Below are 19,403 nucleotides of genomic sequence, written 5' to 3' on the forward strand. Positions count from 1 at the left end.
AGGACTGGGTTATTTTCAAGTTATTGTGATGCAGAGTCACTGCCAAAACCCACATTCCCGTCTGAGAAAAAATATCACCCATATCATTAGGACTTTGGAATGAACAAACAATGGGCCGTAAATTCTTTAAACCACTTAGAAATGAAAGGCCATACCCTCAATCAGTCAAAAAACGTTCTCATCTACCCTAAGCTTGCATCAGAGCCGTCCCCTGACCTCTAGCACCAAGAATGTGGGGAGGGAAGATTCATTTTGTCCGACTGTGTCACTTGGGCAACGGCTATCTTACGGAGCTGACCTTGAATTTCACCCTTGGTCGCGTTCCTCAGGCAGACCAGCGTCTCACAAAGGTTACTGCAGAGTCAAGGGGCCACTTCAGGAAGAAGGCTGCCGCACCCCAAGCCGAGCCTGCAGGCCGCCAAGCCCTCAGGACAGCAGGTCAGTAGGTCAGCACGTAAAGAAGCAAGACACCAGGGCCCGCTTTCAACTACTGACCCAGCCAAATAAATGCAAGCAGAAACTTCCAGTTCTTTATCGCAGTTCAAGCGCACATTACTTTTTAAAATTAACGGGACTTCCCTGGTGGCGCAGTGGTTAAGAATCCGCCTGCCAATGCAGGGGACACGGGTTCGAGCCCTGGTCTGGGAAGATCCCACATGCCGCAGAGCAACTAGCCCGTGTGCCACAACTACTGAAGCCCGCGCACCTAGAACCCATGCTCTAGGCACTACCTGTGGACACCAAGCCGTTTCCCAGCCACTGTGACGAGACCCTGTGGTGCTCCCCTCCCTCCTGTCTCACAAGCATCTGCTGAACTTACCCCCTGAACAAAGTGGATTCAGCCTCAAAGCTTTTTGAGGCTGAATGAGGGACGTAAAGGCCTTGCCACCCTACAAACATCCAGTAACTTCCAGTCCTGTGCTCTGTGCCCTAGAGGACATTGCCTAAACTTGAGGAGTCTCTGGGCTAACCAACCTCTGGGAAGTGGGGTAAGAATGACGCATAGGAAAACCTACTACTACCTGTGACACGTGGCAGGAGGTCGAATACCTGGTGATTCTGTTCATGACGTTCAGACAGTTCCTTTTCCACAACCTCCCTCACCAGTTATTCATTTCGGCAAAATACGCACAGCAAACACCTCTAACGCACTTTTAACTCTACTCAAGCAAAACCATCTTCCTCTTCTAGAGCCCCAACCTAGTGCCCATCAGGCTACTGTCTCCCCACCCAAGCCCCGTCCCTCTCCTGCTCACAGGTGTTCTCTTTTGATTTTGACTGTGATCAGTTCTGTGCTCATCTGAGGAGGGAAAGAGGGAGGGAAGAAGGAAAGAGCCCACAACCCATCTTAGTACACATGTTAATGCACGGAGAGGCCGGAGCCAGTAAACTTGCACCCAGTGCCCTGTAGAGACACACGGCAAAGCTCCCTCAACTACAGTCTCCTGAAACGAGGCTGCTTTGTAACCAGACTGCTTCTTCCCCTGTGGCCTCTCTTTCTGCCGCTGTTTGGTTGTTCTGCGACCATTTAAACCCCTAACGGGCAACCAAAGGCAAGTGGTGACAGTGCTGGACCAACCACAGAGAAATGGAGAAAGATTATCACAGCGGGTGCTGTAAAATCATCATAAAGCCAGCAAGCCTGCAGCACCGTGCACCCGTCAAGCACTGCCTGCGTACGCACTCTTTCGCCCTTACAACAACCCTGAGACGGATACTGTCCCCATTTTACAGATGAAAAACTGAGACCTAGAGAGGTTAAGTAACCTACCCAGGATCACACAGCCAGTGAGAGGGGGAGTAAGGGAAGGAGCATGTCTTCTAACCCTAGCAGTCTGGCCCCAGATTCCAGGCTCTGAACTTTTCCATTAGGAATTCTGTATTTTACCGAACTGGAGCCGCCTTCGAAGAAAAAGGGGGAAAAAGTACCAACCAGGAACTGTTGAGCGGAAGCCGCAACATCACAAAGGGCTTCCTAAACATCTCTGCAGCCTGGAAGCATTTGCCGGCAAGTGACAAAAACAACAGCCAGAGCAGAGGCAGGCCATGGTTCCAGAGGATGTGAAAGCAATTGCCAAAACAGGGTTCTAGATCACGGCTCCACAGAGACTGAGCGCGGAAGCTCGCCTGGGTCAGTGTTCCATTCCTAGAGGTGCACTGCCGCCCTAAACCAGGAGGACCTCGTTTGGGGGCTGGCAAAAGAAACAGACCAATTTTTCCTATAGAAAGGGATCAAGATCTCAGTCTGTAAAAATAAATCCTTCTAGCAGATGCAAACTATTATACAGAGAATGGATAAACAACAAGGTCCTACTGTAGAGCACAGGGGACTGTAGTCAATACCCTGTGATAGACCATAAGGGAAAATAATGTATATAACCGAGTCATTTTGCTGTACAGCAGAAACTAGTACAACACTGTAAATCAAGTATACTTGAATAAAATAAACTTTAAAAAATAAAATAAAATTTTTAACGATGGGCCTCAGAAAACAAATCCTTCTCCCAAGGCACTCGAGGTTTCTCTTTAGAGCATCTTCTAGATGGCTTCCTGTTCCGCCACCTTCAACCTGTTGGCTCCACTTGCTCCGTTATTAATGAGAACACTGGCAGAAATGCATCTCTAATACGAATAAAGCTGACCTGTGTAGAGAACTAACAGCGTTGAGGGCCCGAAGTTTTCTTAAAAAAGAAAGAAGTTTTTTTTAATGTCAGATGTTACAAAAGAAACTTCCAACACTGAAATACTTAATGCGGTAGTAATGTGAACATTCTCTTTTCCCTTAAACGCTCCCCTCCCGCTTAAAAACACTCCGTTAATAGTGTGGCACATGCCATACTAGATTTTTCCTTGGAATTCTAGCACCAAATGCCAGTGTTTTTACGGTATTTTATGGTAGTCTTTCTGTATTTGAAAAACGTGAAGTCTGAATCATTTATGTACTGATGTACATGGAGAGTTAAAGCACAGATGTTAAAGCAAAATATAAGCCCCTATGTACCTCAGTGATGCGTATACATGAGGTTTTCTTGAACTCAACTATGTTCAATAAGCATTTAAGAAAAACAAAGTCCCCGTATGTCAGCTATCCTCGGTGTGCGGCATGTCCCCGCTGTGCCCACATCCCCTGTGCTGTGGGGCCCTGGGAGGCTAAACCTCCCCACTCATCTTACATGTGGGCTGTGGCCCACACACAGGCAGCCAGGAGCAGCCCCCGGCGCTGGGCCGGGCGCATGTCTGCCACTGGCCCCCAGGCAGCACTCACTGCAAAGCGCACTGCCTTTCGCCCACCTGCTCTGAACACGCTTCTCTCAAAGCAGCATGACTAGGCAGGAAGGCTGACTCTGACTAAAGTAAGTCGTCCCAGGGAAGAGAAGGTCTGGACGAGAGAACAGCCCTGGAGCTGCAGGGAAGGAGAGCAGGAGTCTAGCCCCTGACACAGGGGAGCAGCCCAGACCCGGGAAGGCTGGAAAGCAGGCCTGGGGCCGTCCCCTTCCTGGTCCCCTTCCTGGTCCCCGACCTGATCCCCGACCTGATCCCCGACGGCATCCAAATCAATCTCCTGAACATCACATCACCCCTCCCCTCCTAATTGTAAAGGTACTCCATTTGGGAGCTCCGACAGAAGTGAAAGGCCCAAACTGGCTCTCAGAAAAATGTAAGTGATAAATAAACGTTAAGAGGCTCAATTTCACTCGTGTTAACTGCCGTTTCCTTAATTACAACAAGACACCCAGGAATGGTTTTAACCGGACAGGCAAACGGTGAGCAAATGCACATCTGAAACGTTAAAAACCAGCCTGTGACTCTGTACGTGCATCGATACATAAGTGATCCAGACTTCAGATGTTTAAACTACGGAAAGAGTGGCATCATACCCCTAAAAACACCGGCATTTTGGTACTAGAATTACAAACACTAGTATAATAACCACCAAGAATAAATAAGTTCTCAGCTTAAAGGGGCTGGGAAAGATGGAAAAGCTCTCACTTGATGACACAGCGAAAAGCCCACATGACGCAGGGTCATCAGAGGAGAGAAGCGAGGCACAGGCGCAGGTACCAGGCCAGCCCCGGAGCGCGGGGCACCTCTGGGCGCCGACTCCTGAGCGCGAGGAGCAGAGGCCAACGGCGCCCCAAATCCACACCAGCGAGTACAACAGCTGCGCTGCCAGCCTGGGCCTTCCACGGGGGCCCTGCAGCCTCTCAAGCAATCTGAGCTCTATGAGGTCCCCACTGCCCACAGCGCCCCCAGCCAAGCCCTCTTTCTCCTAGGGGAACCGGCCCACCTCCTCCAGCCCCCGACGTGCAGGGCTCTGAGAGAGGCCACCACTTCCTTGCGGCGCCGCACCTGCCTGGCCACAGCGAGTGGGCCAAAGGCTTGGCGGCATGTCTCACTCCCAGCTGGGAGAATAGAGGCTCTTGTCCCGGTGACGGGGCCGCAAGATGTGAGGTGGGACCATGGTGGCCACGAGGGCAGTGCTGAAGGGGGAGTCCAGAAGCCAATGGCCGGACAGAGCAGACGCCCCCCAAGGCCCCGCGCTCTCCACGGTAAACCCCGGCCCCAGCCAGGGGTCTGCCCCAATGATGCCCTCTCTGTCTTGAACTGGTTTGAACTGAGTTACTGCTCAATACAAAGTCCATCCGAATTCCTCACCACGAGCAGAAAGGTTAATATCAATCCTTTTCCTCACGAAGCTGTTTTTTAAAAAACACTCCTTAGGTCAGGCTACAATTATACGAAGAATCAAGTAAGATCAGACACATACCCTCACTGTCCCACAAAAACAAAGTAACTTTATTCATTATCTCCCATCTTTGCCCAGTTAAGATGTGCTGATATTTAGGTTCTACCAGATGGGAAAGCACTTGGAAAAAGGAAAGGAACATTCCAAAGAAATGGATTATGGTGGGTGTTTTCCTCACAACTCTTATTCATTCTGTGGGGTTTTTTTAACAAAAGCTAATGGGAATAAATAACAACAAATAGAGAGACCCCACTTCTTTAATCCACTTCAGAGTAGACTCTGTCAAGTTATCAGGCCTCCCTCCCCCTGACTACTGACATCCCCTGCTCTGCTAATGTTTAAGATGGCCCAGACAGAACCTATTTGCGTCAGTCATTTACGGGGGAAATGAGATTAGCAAAAATTAAATTATTTACTTTATATCCTCTGAAGATTTGTTTTTATCTGAAAGGTCAGAAGCAGAAGAAACGTTCTCCAACACTGCTCCTAGCAACATAGAGACATCTTTTGCCCAGCAAAAAGGAGAAACGTTCGGAGAAATGACAACACCCAGGACCCAGGAACGGTACGAAGGCACTCACACAGCACCGGTGGGTGGGCGATGTGGCCTGCTCCGACCCAACACTTCAACCCTTCAGAACTTCCAGCGCAGAGACACACAAGAGGGCAATACACGCGTATGTTCAAGGATGCTCAGTGCAAAAAACTAGAAACAGCCTAGATGTTGGCAACCAAGTATGCATAAAGAAATGACAGCTAAAAACTCACAGAAGAAAAGAATGCATTAAAGCTACATTAAATCATCCTAGTCCACACCACCCACATCAGCACCCAGAGCTGCTGGTCCTTCAATGGCTTCCACTGCCCCTCTAGTCGGTTCCCAGGTCCTACTAAGGTGCCAGAGGGCAGTCACTCCCTACGGCCCCCTCCAGGCTCCTCCACCTGGGACTCTAGCTCCGCCTCACTCATGAAGGACCCGCCTCACTCGTGTAGGACAGGCCGCTTATGTCAAAACATCACCTCTATTAATGAGGCCTGCCACACGGTCCTTTGTGTAGTCACTGAGCCATCTCCCTTCTCTCATCCAAAAAAGGCGCAAAGGCCATCTCTCCCACAAAGCCTTTAATAAGGATGATTAAACACAGAAATTCCTACCCACCATCAGGCCTGGCACCAAGCACTTCCTCCTCATCTATAACCCCATCCACACAGTCCACAATGGACAGCCCTCTTTGCCCCTACCCCAAATACCCTGTGAAAATCAGCTATAGCCAGATAATCCCTCTAGGCCAACCTCCCTTTCTCTGTTTCAAGCCACTTTCATCCAGTTTCTCTGGATTCTTTGTCGTGGTCCTTGTCACAGACTCTCCCTCTACTTAACCTGTTAAAAAGATAACTCAGGGACTTCCCTGGTGGTCCAGTGGGTAAGACTCTACGCTTGCAAGACGGGGGCCTGGGTTCAATCCCTGGTTGGGGAACTAGGTCCTGCATGCGTGCCGCAACTAAAGATCCCGCATGCCACAACAAAGATCCTGTACGTGGCAATGAAGATCCCACGTGCTGCAACTAAGACCTGGCACAGCCAAAAAAATAAATAAATAATTTTTTTTTTTTTTTTTTAAAGATAACTCAGTGGGGTCGGCTAGCTCTTGGTTATCTTTTCACCCTGGATGCCCTCTGACAATTTCCCCTTAGCCCAAAACTTTAGCTGGTGAAATCTGTCTACAGGAACAGTTGAAAAACCTGTGTCTCACTCAGTACCAAAACAGGACAGAAGGGGCAGGGCACAACCTTTGAAAGAATGACATAGCCCGAGGGCATGACATAAACTGATTAGAACCAAATGGGTCCAAGATGGCGGTCAAGTCGACTTCCGCTAGACCTTGAGCCTCAGTATATGCTCACTGTAACACATCAGCAAGCTAAATGACACACCCACGGGCATCATGACAGTTTCAAGGCCGACCAGAAGGATCAAAAAGCGGGCACTGGCCCAATTCCTAGAAATCCCCACTCTGTCCTGAAATAGCTGGAATACTCCTCCCACTCATTAGCCTATGAAACTACCCAGCCCTATAAAAACTGACAACCCCATACCCTGGTGCCTTTCTCACCTTCTGACTTGGCCCACACTCTGTCTGTGGAGTGTGTGTTTCTCTCTAAATAAATCCACTTCTTACCTATCACTTTGTCTCTCACTGAATTCTTTCTGTGATGAGACATCAAGAACCTGAGCTTCATTAAGTCCTGAAACCAGGTGTGTGATCTCAGTTGGAAGACCGTGGGATTTGGCCGGGTTTGAGTCCGGCCTCGTGGGTTCAAGTCCCAATCAAGCTTTTGGCCGGGTTCAAGTCCCAGCCACGTGGATTCAAGTGGGTTTAGGCGGGGTTAGAATCCCAGCACACGGGTTCAAGTCCCAATCTGAGGTGCACGGTTTCAATACTGTCTTCTGTTTCATCTGTTTCCCATGCTCTCCTTTTTTCCCCCCTCATGCAAAGTGTCCTTTAATACCCTGCTAAATCCAGGAAGGCATTTTGTTGTTATTTGCCTTTCTATATTCCTTTCACAGTTGTTAAAAAAGGGTATAGGTAACCATCTCTCCATTTCTATTTTGGCTGCTAGGAAGCCCAGAGCTCAAACCAAACTTCACCACATTATGTTCACAAATTATTAGGTTGCCTTAAATTCTTTACAAATATAAATGTACCTAAATAAGACTAAATCTAAACATTTTTTTCTTTCGTCACAGTAGTTCCTTTTGGGAATAACTATCAAAATATACACTTAATTCCTGCTATACAAATATACAAAGGTTTATACATTTCAAAAATATACGGAGCCAACTAATAAATGGAGAAGAAATGATGGAATCAGAAAATCACCCTTGGGGGATTCCCTGGCGGTCCAGGGGTTAGGACTCTGTGCTCTCACTGCTGAGGGCCCAGGTTTGATCCCTGGTCTGGTGGTCAGGGAACTACGATCCCACAAGCCTCGCAGCATGGCCAAAAACAAAAAAAGAAAGAAAGAAAAGAAAATCACCCTTTGGCATCCAAATAATTATTTTAGACAAGGATCATCAATGGATACTAAAGCTAGTAGGTGACAGTTTGATGACAAACAGGATATTTACAGTCTCAAAATACCTCCCCACAAGCTACCTACTAATCATAAAAGGAAAAAATATCGACTTTTGGAAGCAACCTGGCAAACACCTCTTTCACCAAGTGGGGCAAAGAGATACCACGTGCCTCCTGATGTGATACACCGATCACTTCCATGGTATTCTGCCAAAACGCATAACCTTAACCCAATCCTGAGAAGCAGCCACCGAGCTCACGAGCTCAAATGGAGGGCCTGTACAAAACAAACGGCCTAGCATTAAGCCAAGGAAGACGAGGACAGACTGGTGATGAACTGCTCCAGATCAAAGGAGACCGTACAGGTGAGAACAAAATGTAGCCTGTGAGCTTGGACTGCACGTGGACCAGAAAATTTTTTTTCTTTTGCTATAAAGGACATCAGTAGGACAACAGGTAAAATATGAATAAGGTTCACAGACTGGATATTAGTACTCTATCAATCCTAATCCTGCTCTAGATACCTGTGTAAGACTACGTAAGTGAACGCCCATGTTTATAGGAAACATGAATATTTAGGAGAAACGGAGCACATGTCTTACAACTCACAAACGATAATAGAACACACATACAGAGAAGATAAAACAAGTGGTGAAGTATTGCCACTGGGGTCTGAATGAAACACATGGAAATTTTTTGCACTGGCATGTTGGCTTTGGGTTTATTTATTTGTTTTGTGAGGTATAATGACATCAGTTTCAGGTGTACAACATAATGATTCGATATCTGTACATGTTGCAAAATGATCGTCACAATAAGTCCAGTTAACGTCCATCACCATACACAGTTACAGGAAGTTTCTTTCGTGATGGGAACTTGTAAGATTTGCTCTCTCACCAACTTTCGACTGCGCGATACCCGCTGCATGTTACCCCCAGGACTTAATTTGGAGCTGGAAGTCCGTGCCTTTTGAGCCTCCGCCCATCTCGCCCAACGCCCGACCCCTGCCTGTGGCAACCAACCACCTGTGAGCTTCGTTTGTGTTCTGTTTTGTTTAGATTCCACATATAAGATCATACAGGGTGTGTGTTTTCCTGTCTGACTTAGTTCACTTAGCATAATGTCCTCAAGGTCCAACCATGTCACAAATGGCATTATTTCATTCTTTTTCATGGCGGAATAATATTCCATTGTGTGCGTGCGTGTGTGCGCGTGCATGTGTGTGTGTGTGTGTGTATACACACATCTTCTTTGTCCATTCATCGATTGATGGACACTTAGGCTGCTTCCATATCTTGGTTATAGTAAATAATGCTTCTTTGCATTGTTTTGTGAAACTTCCCTGTAGGTCTGAGTATTTTCCAAAATAAAAACTTTAAAAAGTATATACTGTCATGATTCTCTTAGGACCAGCCAAAGAACTGTTTTCAATACACTGATCTTAAATAATTTTGGTTTTTTATTAAAGTACAAAATGAGTTGCGTATCTCTCACTCAGGACCCGGCCTCCTAAAGTCATCACCGGTAGCTGTGGGCTATGTCCTTACACTCTTTTGCTCTGATAAATATGCTATAAATATTGTCGCAACGTTATAAAGGAAGCCGTACTGCATGGATGCGGATGTGGGCTCGAAGGTCAGACTGTCCAGATCAAAATAACTTTCTAGTTATATAACCCTGGGCAAGTTGCTTCACTGCTCTTTTCCCAGCTGTAGAACAGGACCAATCCCAGGGCTTATCACGGGTACCTGCCCCACAATTACAGGAGGCGATGACCGCCAAGCGCTTCAGGGACCCCGCACACGAGTGCCTCACAAATGTGAGCCATTTGTAAACATCAGCCTCATTGTCATCTCCATGTTCTCACCCCAGCTGTTTCTTTTCCTTTTTGCTTTGACATCCAATTTATGACTTCTTTTATCATATGTATCCTTATTTCAATTTTAGCTTTCTGAAACCAGGCAAAGTATTAAAAAGAACAAGTGAAACCCTCCAAAAACAGGGGTCCTCGATCAGTGGGCTGCCTTTGCCAGTAGGTTTTAAACTCACCCTCAGAATTCCCGGCCAGCGGCTGCTCTGCTCAGAGCCTTTGTTATCAACGGTGCAGGGTTCAAGGATTCTTACTGTATTACAAAAGATCCAGGCCTCTGCTCCAGGGCACAGGCTGACAAGGGCTCCAGGAAGGCACACAAACTCAGTCCCACATAAAAGTTCACTTTCTACAGATCTTGTTATCATTGGGCCCAATAACTACAAATCTTCATCTGCTTCTTTTACTGACCACGTGCTGCTGCTACCAAGCAGTCCTGGCACCTTCGTACACTGGCTCACTGGACCCTTATAACAATGCTATGTACCAGGTATCATCAGACCCCTTTCACAGATGAGTAGAGTGACCTGCTCAAAGGTCTAAGTGGCAGAGCCAGGATGGGAATCCAGACTGCTCATACTCCAACCTGAATTATTTCCAAATACACTTTGCTGCCCTTGCATATACATAAACACATATTCAGGAAGAAATGCCATTAATCACATACATTAAGGACACCATTTTTATTTGACAAGCTGCATAAATTTTCTTGAAATAATTTTTCCTGGATTTTTTTTTTTTTTTTTTTTTTGCTTTTGCTTAGTACTGCTCACTGTAGCTTTCCTACTTACGAGAGGCACCTGTCTTTTTAAACTACACCCAGAAAAATTCACCTCTTGCAACCCACAGGACAATGCTGCAAGGGAAACCTGGGAAGAATGAACAGCCTCTGGAAGGCCTCATCGCTACGGCAGCACCAAGCCGACAGCCAAGAAAAGAAGCGGGAGTCACTTAATCTGAATCCAATCATCTTTTGTGGCTCTCCTCTCAAGGACAAAGGGGGAAAATAAAAGCCTCAAGAGAAGCCAAGGTTCTAGAGATAGGCAAGGGAAACAGAGGGGCCTCCAGGTATCTGTCAGCACCTGCCCCTCCAGCCATAAAGGGCACTTGATCTGGGGCAGGGGTCACACTGCGCCCCATAAAGCAGCTAAGGAGAGACTAAACCTTCTGCAGTCTGCTTCTGGGCACTACGGCATTTACAGACGCTCCTACGATGCAGTTTAACAGTGCAGTTTAACAGTTGATTATTCCCTACCCTACACTGTGCCCTGCCCTCTCATCTGTCTTACCTGTCCCCCCTTTACACCATGAAGACCATTAGGGCAGGGAGGAAGGAAGCCCTCAGTTAAGAGGGAACCTACAAATTTCAAATACAAGTCAGCACGGCCTGGGCCCTGAGACAACAGTGCACAAGGCTGGAGTCCACATATATTAGATTTAGACAGAGCGAGATTGCCCAGCACTGGCCGGACACTGAGGGAAGGGACCGGGCCTGTCTTAATGTACTTCAGCCATTGCGTGAACACCTGGGTTCAAGTCCCAGAAACCTTAATTACTAGCTCTGTCGCCTTAAACAAGTTACCTGATTTATGTGCACGTCAATGTCCTCATCTGTAAAATGAGGATGACAAGATCTACTTCATATGGTACTAATCAGTTAAAATGAACACATCTCTAGCACAATTTCTGGTACATAGGAAATGTCCCATAACCGTGGGTCATTATTATTATTATACAATATTAAATACAAGTCCACAGTCACTTATCCAAAACTCTGGAGGCCAGATGTGTTCTGCAACACGGAATTTTCACGTTTTAGAAAGGTAAAATGCTGCACACAGTTTTAGACAGACAGATAGACAGACAGGCAGGGACAGATGGATAGGTAGATAGATAGATACCCCTTGAACAGAACCTGGGCCGGCACCCACCATCAAACGTGAATGTTTCTGCAGCACAACATGCCCTAAGCAGGTAAATAAGGACCATAAGTAGTCTCATATCGGTTCACTTCAGATCAAATGAAAAATGAAGAACACTAGGTTTTCAGAGATTTGGGGAATTTGTAACTGCAGAGAAGGGACTGCAGGACTATATTCACGAAAGCACCTGGTCCCCACTGGGATGCTCTTTCCGATCAGCCCGCTAGACACGCACGTTCCTGCCCTGTGAGAACCCGCCAGGCTGCACGCACTGCGCTGTTGGGCTCAATACAAGTTGCTCAGCTGACCTGGGAGAGCTGGGAAAGGCTCCCTCAATTCCCTCCAACTGCCATGGCCCAGGTGGCCTCCCCAGGTGAGCTCACTCTTACCTTCATCCCTTCTCACCTAAAGGGGCAGGGGGAGACAAGAAAAGTGGCTGGAGGTACATCAGGAATCTACTCCACCATCTTCCTCTTTCTTTGAGTTTTAGTCAGGAAAAACAGCAAGAGGAGACCAGATCAATGAGGGCAGCCATATTCAGATTTTTCGTTGTTATTTTTATTTGTAATGTCAGACTAATCTAGAAAAGAAGCCCCAAAATCAAGAAGTCCCCCATCTCCTCCGTGTCTCCCATGGTCATGTGACATCGAAGACTTACAAAGCTCTTCCAGCAACGGGGTGGGGTGGGGCGGTGAAAGGCGCCCCACAGTGTAGTCCCAGGGTGTGCCGCCTGTATGAGGACATTATTTAAAGAACCAGTTACTCACTCCCCAAGGTGATCCAACAAAGTCCAAAGCTGAAACTAAGCAGGACCCTGTAGGGGCTCCTGGGCGCGGGGAGCCCTTCCTTTCAGCCTCCATGACCTTCCCTGAGTCCCAAAGGGCAGATTCCAACGGTTGCTAATCAGGGAAGGGAGGGGATGCAGAGACACGGGAGGAGCAGGCAAGAAACCACAGTGCAGCCTCGGGGCGGGGGCAGGGTCCTGGTGCCGCCTCAAGGGACACTTAGTTTTCGAGGGCAGGAGCCTGCTGTATCCCCCTCTGCCTGGCAAAGCAATAAAGTTACTCTTTTCTACTTCACTCAACACTCTGTCTCCGAGATTCAATTCAGCACCCCGTGCAGAGAGGCACCCGTGATCACAGCCAGCTCACACTAGATAACCAGCGATAGGCTAGCAGAACGCATACTGACCCTAAAATGAGTCTGCACAAGAGAGCTAAAATGCTCCAAAAGCAAACTGCGTTCTATCTAACCTAAATGAATGCTCCCCTATTCCCAACTTATGTGCAAATTATAAGGCTCACTCTTCCCCCAGCTGAATCACGAATGGTTCCCACCAGTGAAGGAGAAGCATTTACACACAGTAGGTGCTCAATGTTCTAGCTAGTGCCGGGGTTGGCAAACTACGGTCCAGGGGACCAACTGACCTTCCACCTGCTCCCGGACATTAAGTCTTGCTGGAACACAGCCACACCCATTCACGAAAACATTCTCTGGGGCTGCTTTTGCATCATAATGGCCCAAACTAGTTAAATATTTACAAGAAGACCACAGGGCCCACCAAGCCTAATATGTTTACCTCTATTCTTCAAGTTTGCTGACCTCTATTCTTCTGAAAGGAACACTGGCTAGGAAATCAGACAGACCTACATTTTTTTATTACTTATTTATTTATTTTCTTGGCCACGCTACGCTGTGTGTGGGATCTCAGTTCCCCAACCAGGGATCAAACCCACGCCTCCTGCAGTGCAAGCATGGAGTCTTAACCACTGGACCACCAGGGAGGTCCCCAGAGAGACCTACATTTAAATCCCAGTTCCATAATCACAAGTAGAAATTACCTCGTAATTCTCAGTAATTTCGGTGACCTCATGTATAAAATTAGGATACCACCATCTACCTTGCAGGGGTGTTATGAAGATTAAATGAGATACTAAATGCATGCATACAGTAAATAAGCAAGAAATGATAGCTATTAAACTTTAATCAAAACCAGGTACAAATTTGTCTACCATGTTAAGAAATACTCAAAGGTAATAAAGTGATTCAAGCTTCAGCCAACTATTTTTTTTTAAATAAGATCTTGTGCTTGCATTCATCTACATTCCCTGCTAGGAAAAGGAATAACAATACCCAAGCACTACTGTTTTGGAAGGCCAAAAGTACTTCCCTTTTCCTCTCTTATCTTTTTAGTCCTGAATTTGAAAAGAAAAAATTTCAAGAAGCCAAGCTTCAGAGAATTATTTAATACAAAGTGAATCCCTTCGAATAAAACTTAAAGTGTACTTCAGGCTCTGAATGAGAAATCTTGCTCTATGATAAAGGAAAAAAACAGGTATGGGTCCCTAAAAGATACGTTTCCAGATTTCAGTAAAGCAACCAGGAACACTTGCCGAGAGCACGCCTAAGTTCCTGAGTTCACACAGGTAACCAGGATTCATTGAGCACCTGCTATGTTCCAGGCTCTAGGCTCCAGGTGTGAACAAGGCCCACAGTCACCATACTTAGCGACCTTAGAGACCAGGGGGGTGCTCAGCACTGGGTCAGATCAGAACCACAAGACACTGCCTTGACTCCAAAGCCATCGCTATGAAGTCACACAAGATATCAGAGCTGGAGGGCCCTGAGAGAAGATGTAGTCAAACACCTGCCCTGCACAGACAGGTAAAGTGACTTGTCCATGACGGCACGCGAGTCAGCAGCAAACCCCATCTTCCTGCTTTCCTTCCCACCGAGCTGTCTTTCTTAGAAACTACTTCACAAAGGGTCAAGTCTTAATCTTTCACTCCTTTGTGACTCTGCAATTCCTATTACGAAAAAAAGACCCAGTTCTTCAAACCTCTGGGTTCCTCTAGACAACGTTACTACTTTCTTCTTCTGTCTTCCCACCAAATTCTGTGCATCTCTATTACTGCACACTCGACACTGACTGGAACCATTCCCTTATTTATTCATGCCCACTCCCCACCCCGCCCCCCAGACTACGAGCTCCTTGAAGACAGGAACCAAGTCTTAATACTGACTGATACTCCTATCCCTCACCTCCTCCTTCCTATCAGGAGTCTGATACCGCCCGAGTACCCCACTTCTTCCACACGGCCACACACTTCGCTCAGGGGAGGCCGAACCCCTTTGTAGGACCCGGAGGTTGAGCGTGATGGCTGAAGGCCACCGTGGACACCTGTCCATTTCCAGTGATACTATGGTGGGCGCGCAAAGCCATTCTGGCCAATGCGATGTAAAAAAGTCTGCTGGGGGGGGCTTCCCAGGTGGCGCAGTGGTTGAGAATCTGCCTGCTAATGCAGGGGACACGGGTTCGAGCCCTGGTCTGGGAAGATCCCACATGCCACGGAGCAACTGGGCCCGTGAGCCACAACTGCTGAGCCTGCGCGTCTGGAGCCTGTGCTCTGCAACAAGAGAGGCCACGATAGTGAGAGGCCCACGCACCGCGATGACGGGTGGCCCCCGCTTGCCGCAACTGGAGAAAGCCCTCACAGAGGCGAAGACCCAACACAGCCAAAAATAAATTAATTAATTAATTAAATTAAAAAAAAAAAAACTTAAAAAAATAAAAAGCACTAGGCTTCTACTTTAAAAAAAAAAAAAAAAGTCTGCTGGGGAGCTTCAGAGAAGGTTTCCTCCCAAGTAAAAGATACAAGCAGACATTCTTCTTCCCTGGCCACTGCGTTAACTATGCAGACTTAATGGAAATTACTCAATCTCCTTACGATAGATAACTTTAAGTCAACTACGTCAGCGTTCAGTTACTCTGAGCCAGAAGCATCCTGATTTGCACACAGAAAGGTTCATGGAGCCGTGATTCACACACAGACAAGGAGACTTCCCAGACCTCAAAAATGTAGGACTAGAGAGTCTCTATCACCCTCCCCTCTGTAACGCTCCCACCACCCAGCGCCAGCACTTGTTAATTTCAGCTAATTTCAGCTAAATGAATAAACAGATGAATGAAACAGGAAATTTAAGCTCCGCTTTCAAAGACTATTAGGGTAAATTTTATGTGGAGTTGTAAGTGAACTATTAGGGCCCGAGGTAACAAGTCTAAAGCCTGCTGACTCTTAGATAAGATCAAGGTTTAATGTAATTGGAAAACAGTCTACACTAGAGCAAACAAAGAAATCCTGTAAGCACCCTTTCCAAGTCCGAATCCATGTCAGAAGACTGGTTCAATGAAAAATCGCAAAAGGTTCTGTTTCTGGAAGCCCGATTGTCTATAATGTCTATAGCACCTATTAGCACATGTTCCACGCTGTCTTCCACCTCAACCGGACCCAAAGGGGCCACCTTCTTAACAGACTAAAGGTGGGGAGGGTGAGGGGGGGAAAGGACACCTCTTCAGCACTTTGAGCCCAGCCCAGTTTTCATTCATGAAAACTTAGTCCTCGAAGGGCAACACGATCAACCTTCACAACTCAGTCGGGTCATGGGACCCCGCCTGGCCCCTCCCACCCATCAAGGGCACCTGAAGAGCCTTGATCTTTGGAACATGAAGGATATCCTCCAGGCCTTTACACACAGGTCACCGGAGGGCCCTTGGCTGGGTACCTGGGCCGACTTCAAAACAGGGACCCGCAGGTAAAATGCCCACAATCCTACTGCCAATTCCACCCCCAGAGAAAACTGGTGAAGCCACTTGCTATTCACGAAGGGCCACTCACTGCTAGACGCGATAGTCACTTCAACTTCAAGGCTGCAAATGTTTGCAACCTCTCCCACATAAAAGCCTCTCTTTATCCGGTCACTTGGCCTTCTCTCAGTGCGCTAAAGGACAAGGGGTTTTCTGAGCTCCAACAAAAATCAAAGAAAACTCTACTTGCTCTTACTGGAAAGCAAGGGATCATGCTGACGGCTCACAAAGGATTCTTCTAGGACCCATTCTGATCCCCCACGGCTGCCTGGCCACCTAGAAGAGCGTCTTCCAGTGCATGGCTTACCTTGTAATTGCTGGAGTTCACCCAAAAGGTAGCGAGTCCGTCCACGAGTTTGTCTAATGTGGTCTGGTCATGCTCAAGGTCGGCAGACTTCTGTTTGTCTGAGAAATAGTCTATCAGTTCTTGGCCGACCTGCAGTCGCTTCCCCACATCCTTCTGCAGCACCTGTGCCAGGCAGGCCTCCATGCGAGGCTCCATGGTGGAATTCCAATCCAGAGCCAGCCGAAGCTAGAGGGCAGTCGGGGTGACACCCTCCCAGCAAGCGTCCCCGGGAGGCGGCCTCTTTGTTTGCTGAAGGTTACTGAGAGCCTGTGTTTCAGAGATGCAATCTGGGGAATGGCAACAATGCACCATGTGTGTCTGAAGAGCAGCTGGTAGGATATTAAAAGTCCAATTTAAATAACTAGTAGGGGAGAAGGGAGTGAGCGGCAGAGTGATGTTCTCCTCCTGGGTCTGGAATCCTTCATAATTCAGCAGTCCATTCTGAAAAGTTAGAGAAGAGAACGACAAATCAGCACAGGTAACAAAACTCTCCAGTGTTCGGAAACATTCAATCAAAGACAAAGCAGCTCACGCTGCAGCATCGTTTATAAGCACAAGTGGAGTGAGAAGCGTGAACGCTTGGCAACCATATCCGAATAAAATAATTATTATTTTTATCAGGAAGAACACTGAAGCCCAAAGCGAAGAGCCAATGAGCTTCACAGTTGGTGGGTTGAGGTTTTTCACAATTTTCCAGTTTGTAAATGCACCGGTCAGGAGAGCAATCACCTGCTTCAGCTGGAAGATGTATTTGTAGCTTAAGTTTTGCTTCCCACCAAAAACCTAACACCACTCTGTGTCTGAATCCTGTAGGTACTGTAGCTTACTGTCTCACTCTCCGTTTTCTAAAAACCCAAGTGCTGGAAGTGAGGCAGGCTCCACAGAAACACCACTGACCAAACCGGCCAGCCCGGTAACACTAACCAAAGCCAAAGGCAGCACCTACACCAAACTCCTTGCTCAGCAGCTTTACAACAGGGTGAGCAGGTAGTGGTCCCTGCCTCTTCCTCCAAAGAGAGTGATGGAGGGAGAAAAGGAAATAGGCTCACATTCTGATCACATTCTACTGACACAGTGTTCTCCGCTGACAATAGCACCAACTGGGCTGGGTGTTTTGTTACAAAATCAGGAGACCTCAAAATCACGCTTGGGGTAGCGCAAAACACATGATATGGGGAAAGTACCGAAATCATTTTCATTAGACAAATTAGACAGGCCGACCATCTAATCTACAGCTGCTGGAACAACTGTGCACATTTATTTGTTGCAACTTCTTCTCTCAATTCCTTCCACTCTAACCCAAGAAGACGCACAGAAAACCTGTCTTCAAGATGCAGCATCCCCCCGACACTGTACCAAATAGAAACGTTCTTCACGCCGACAGTGGACGCCGACTCTCAGGGGTTCAGCAGGTAGCGCTGACCTTATAAATCAAGTAAGGGTAAAATTCGGTGCAGGGTAGCTCTTCCAGTCTGAGCACAGGGAACCTCTCCCTTCCTGTCATCACCCCCACCCCATTCCTACCCACAGCAAAAAAAGCACAATGCTCTCTCCGAGTTCTAGAATGAGAAACAAGCCAAGTCATTCAATGAGGAAAAGCCTCCTGCAAAGTCCCTGGCACTTGATCACCCATCTTCTGCTTTACTTCCAATCAAGAAGACTCGCTGTCTCACGTGGCAATCCTTCCTTAAATGGAGGAAATACGTGCTTTCCAGTCATTTCCACACCCTGAAACTAGTCCCTCCTTCCCAAGAAAGATCTTCAAATACAGAAAAGGAGCTATTACCCTTCACTCCAACTTTTAGTCCAAACAAAATATCCCCAGTTCCCTAATGAGCTCCTATGTCAGACTAATGAAGGGTTCAGTGATACAGGAAAAGTGGAGAAACCAACAGAACCTTTTCTTTCTGGGCCCAATTTTAGCCCAAGAAGGAGATCTAATAAGGTCAAGCTTGTGATAGATTAAAAAGGGCCACAGATGCTTTGCTACTCCTCCCCCACCGAGGTGGGGTCTCATCCCCCCCACAGTGACCCTGGGATTGGTCTGAGCCTTGCTTTGGCCAGTGGGAAATCAGAGACTGCAGGAGCGAGCAGAGGTCTAACGCTGGAGCTTGCGTGACTGCTGCCCTGTCAGAAAGCTGGTCTAGCCTCCTGAACACGAGAGGCCATTAGAGGGGAACCAACATGCTTCAAAAACAGCCGGCAGCACCTGCCAGACACGTGAGTGAGTCCACGGGGGCGCCACTCAGCCTCTCCAGTCATCCTCTGACTGTGGCTACACAAATACATCTAAGGAGACAAAAACCACCAGGTCAAACCACAGAAGGATAAGAAACAGTTCATTGTTGTTTTAAGCCACGAGATTTGTGGTGCTTTGTTACACACCGGTAGATAACTGATACACTCCTTCTTCCCCTAAACATCTAGCTTTCATTCTCAGTGAAAAGAATCTCATATCCTTTATTCCTTCAAGGGGCCTAAAATCAACAGACACTACCCAGTAACGATGATGACTGTACCGTTTTTGAGCACCCACATGAGGTGTCAGGCTCTGCGCTAGACGATTTACACAGACTACCTCTAATTCTCCAACCCACTCTACAAAGTGATATTAACATCCCTATTTTACAGAGAAAGAAACTGAGGCTAAGGTAAGTCATTGTCTAAGGTTGCATGGCCATAAGTTTCCCTTCCCCACCTTCAAACCCTTGTTACTACAAGTCTGGCCTAGTTCTGCTCTGACTCAGGGAAAGAAGGTCAGACTTCATGCTTAGCTGGGAAGCAACAGGCAAGAGA

At 47.3% G+C, this 19,403-nt stretch overlaps 1 protein-coding gene across 9 annotated transcripts in view; it reads right to left on the reverse strand.

The window, feature by feature from the left end:
• Positions 1–19,403, reverse strand: part of CLASP1 (cytoplasmic linker associated protein 1) — a 264,431-nt gene that overhangs the window by 213,879 nt on the left and 31,149 nt on the right. For all 9 annotated transcript variants that reach the window (XM_068545282.1, XM_068545273.1, XM_068545280.1 and 6 more), the window contains one exon: positions 16,569–17,048. In XM_068545282.1, coding sequence (XP_068401383.1) covers positions 16,569–16,763 — 195 coding nt within the window. In that variant the 5' untranslated portion in view covers positions 16,764–17,048. The remainder of the gene's footprint in view (positions 1–16,568; positions 17,049–19,403) is intronic.

Source organism: Eschrichtius robustus, chromosome 5, assembly GCF_028021215.1.
Source record: "Eschrichtius robustus isolate mEscRob2 chromosome 5, mEscRob2.pri, whole genome shotgun sequence".
NCBI classification, from domain to species: Eukaryota; Metazoa; Chordata; class Mammalia; order Artiodactyla; family Eschrichtiidae; genus Eschrichtius; species Eschrichtius robustus.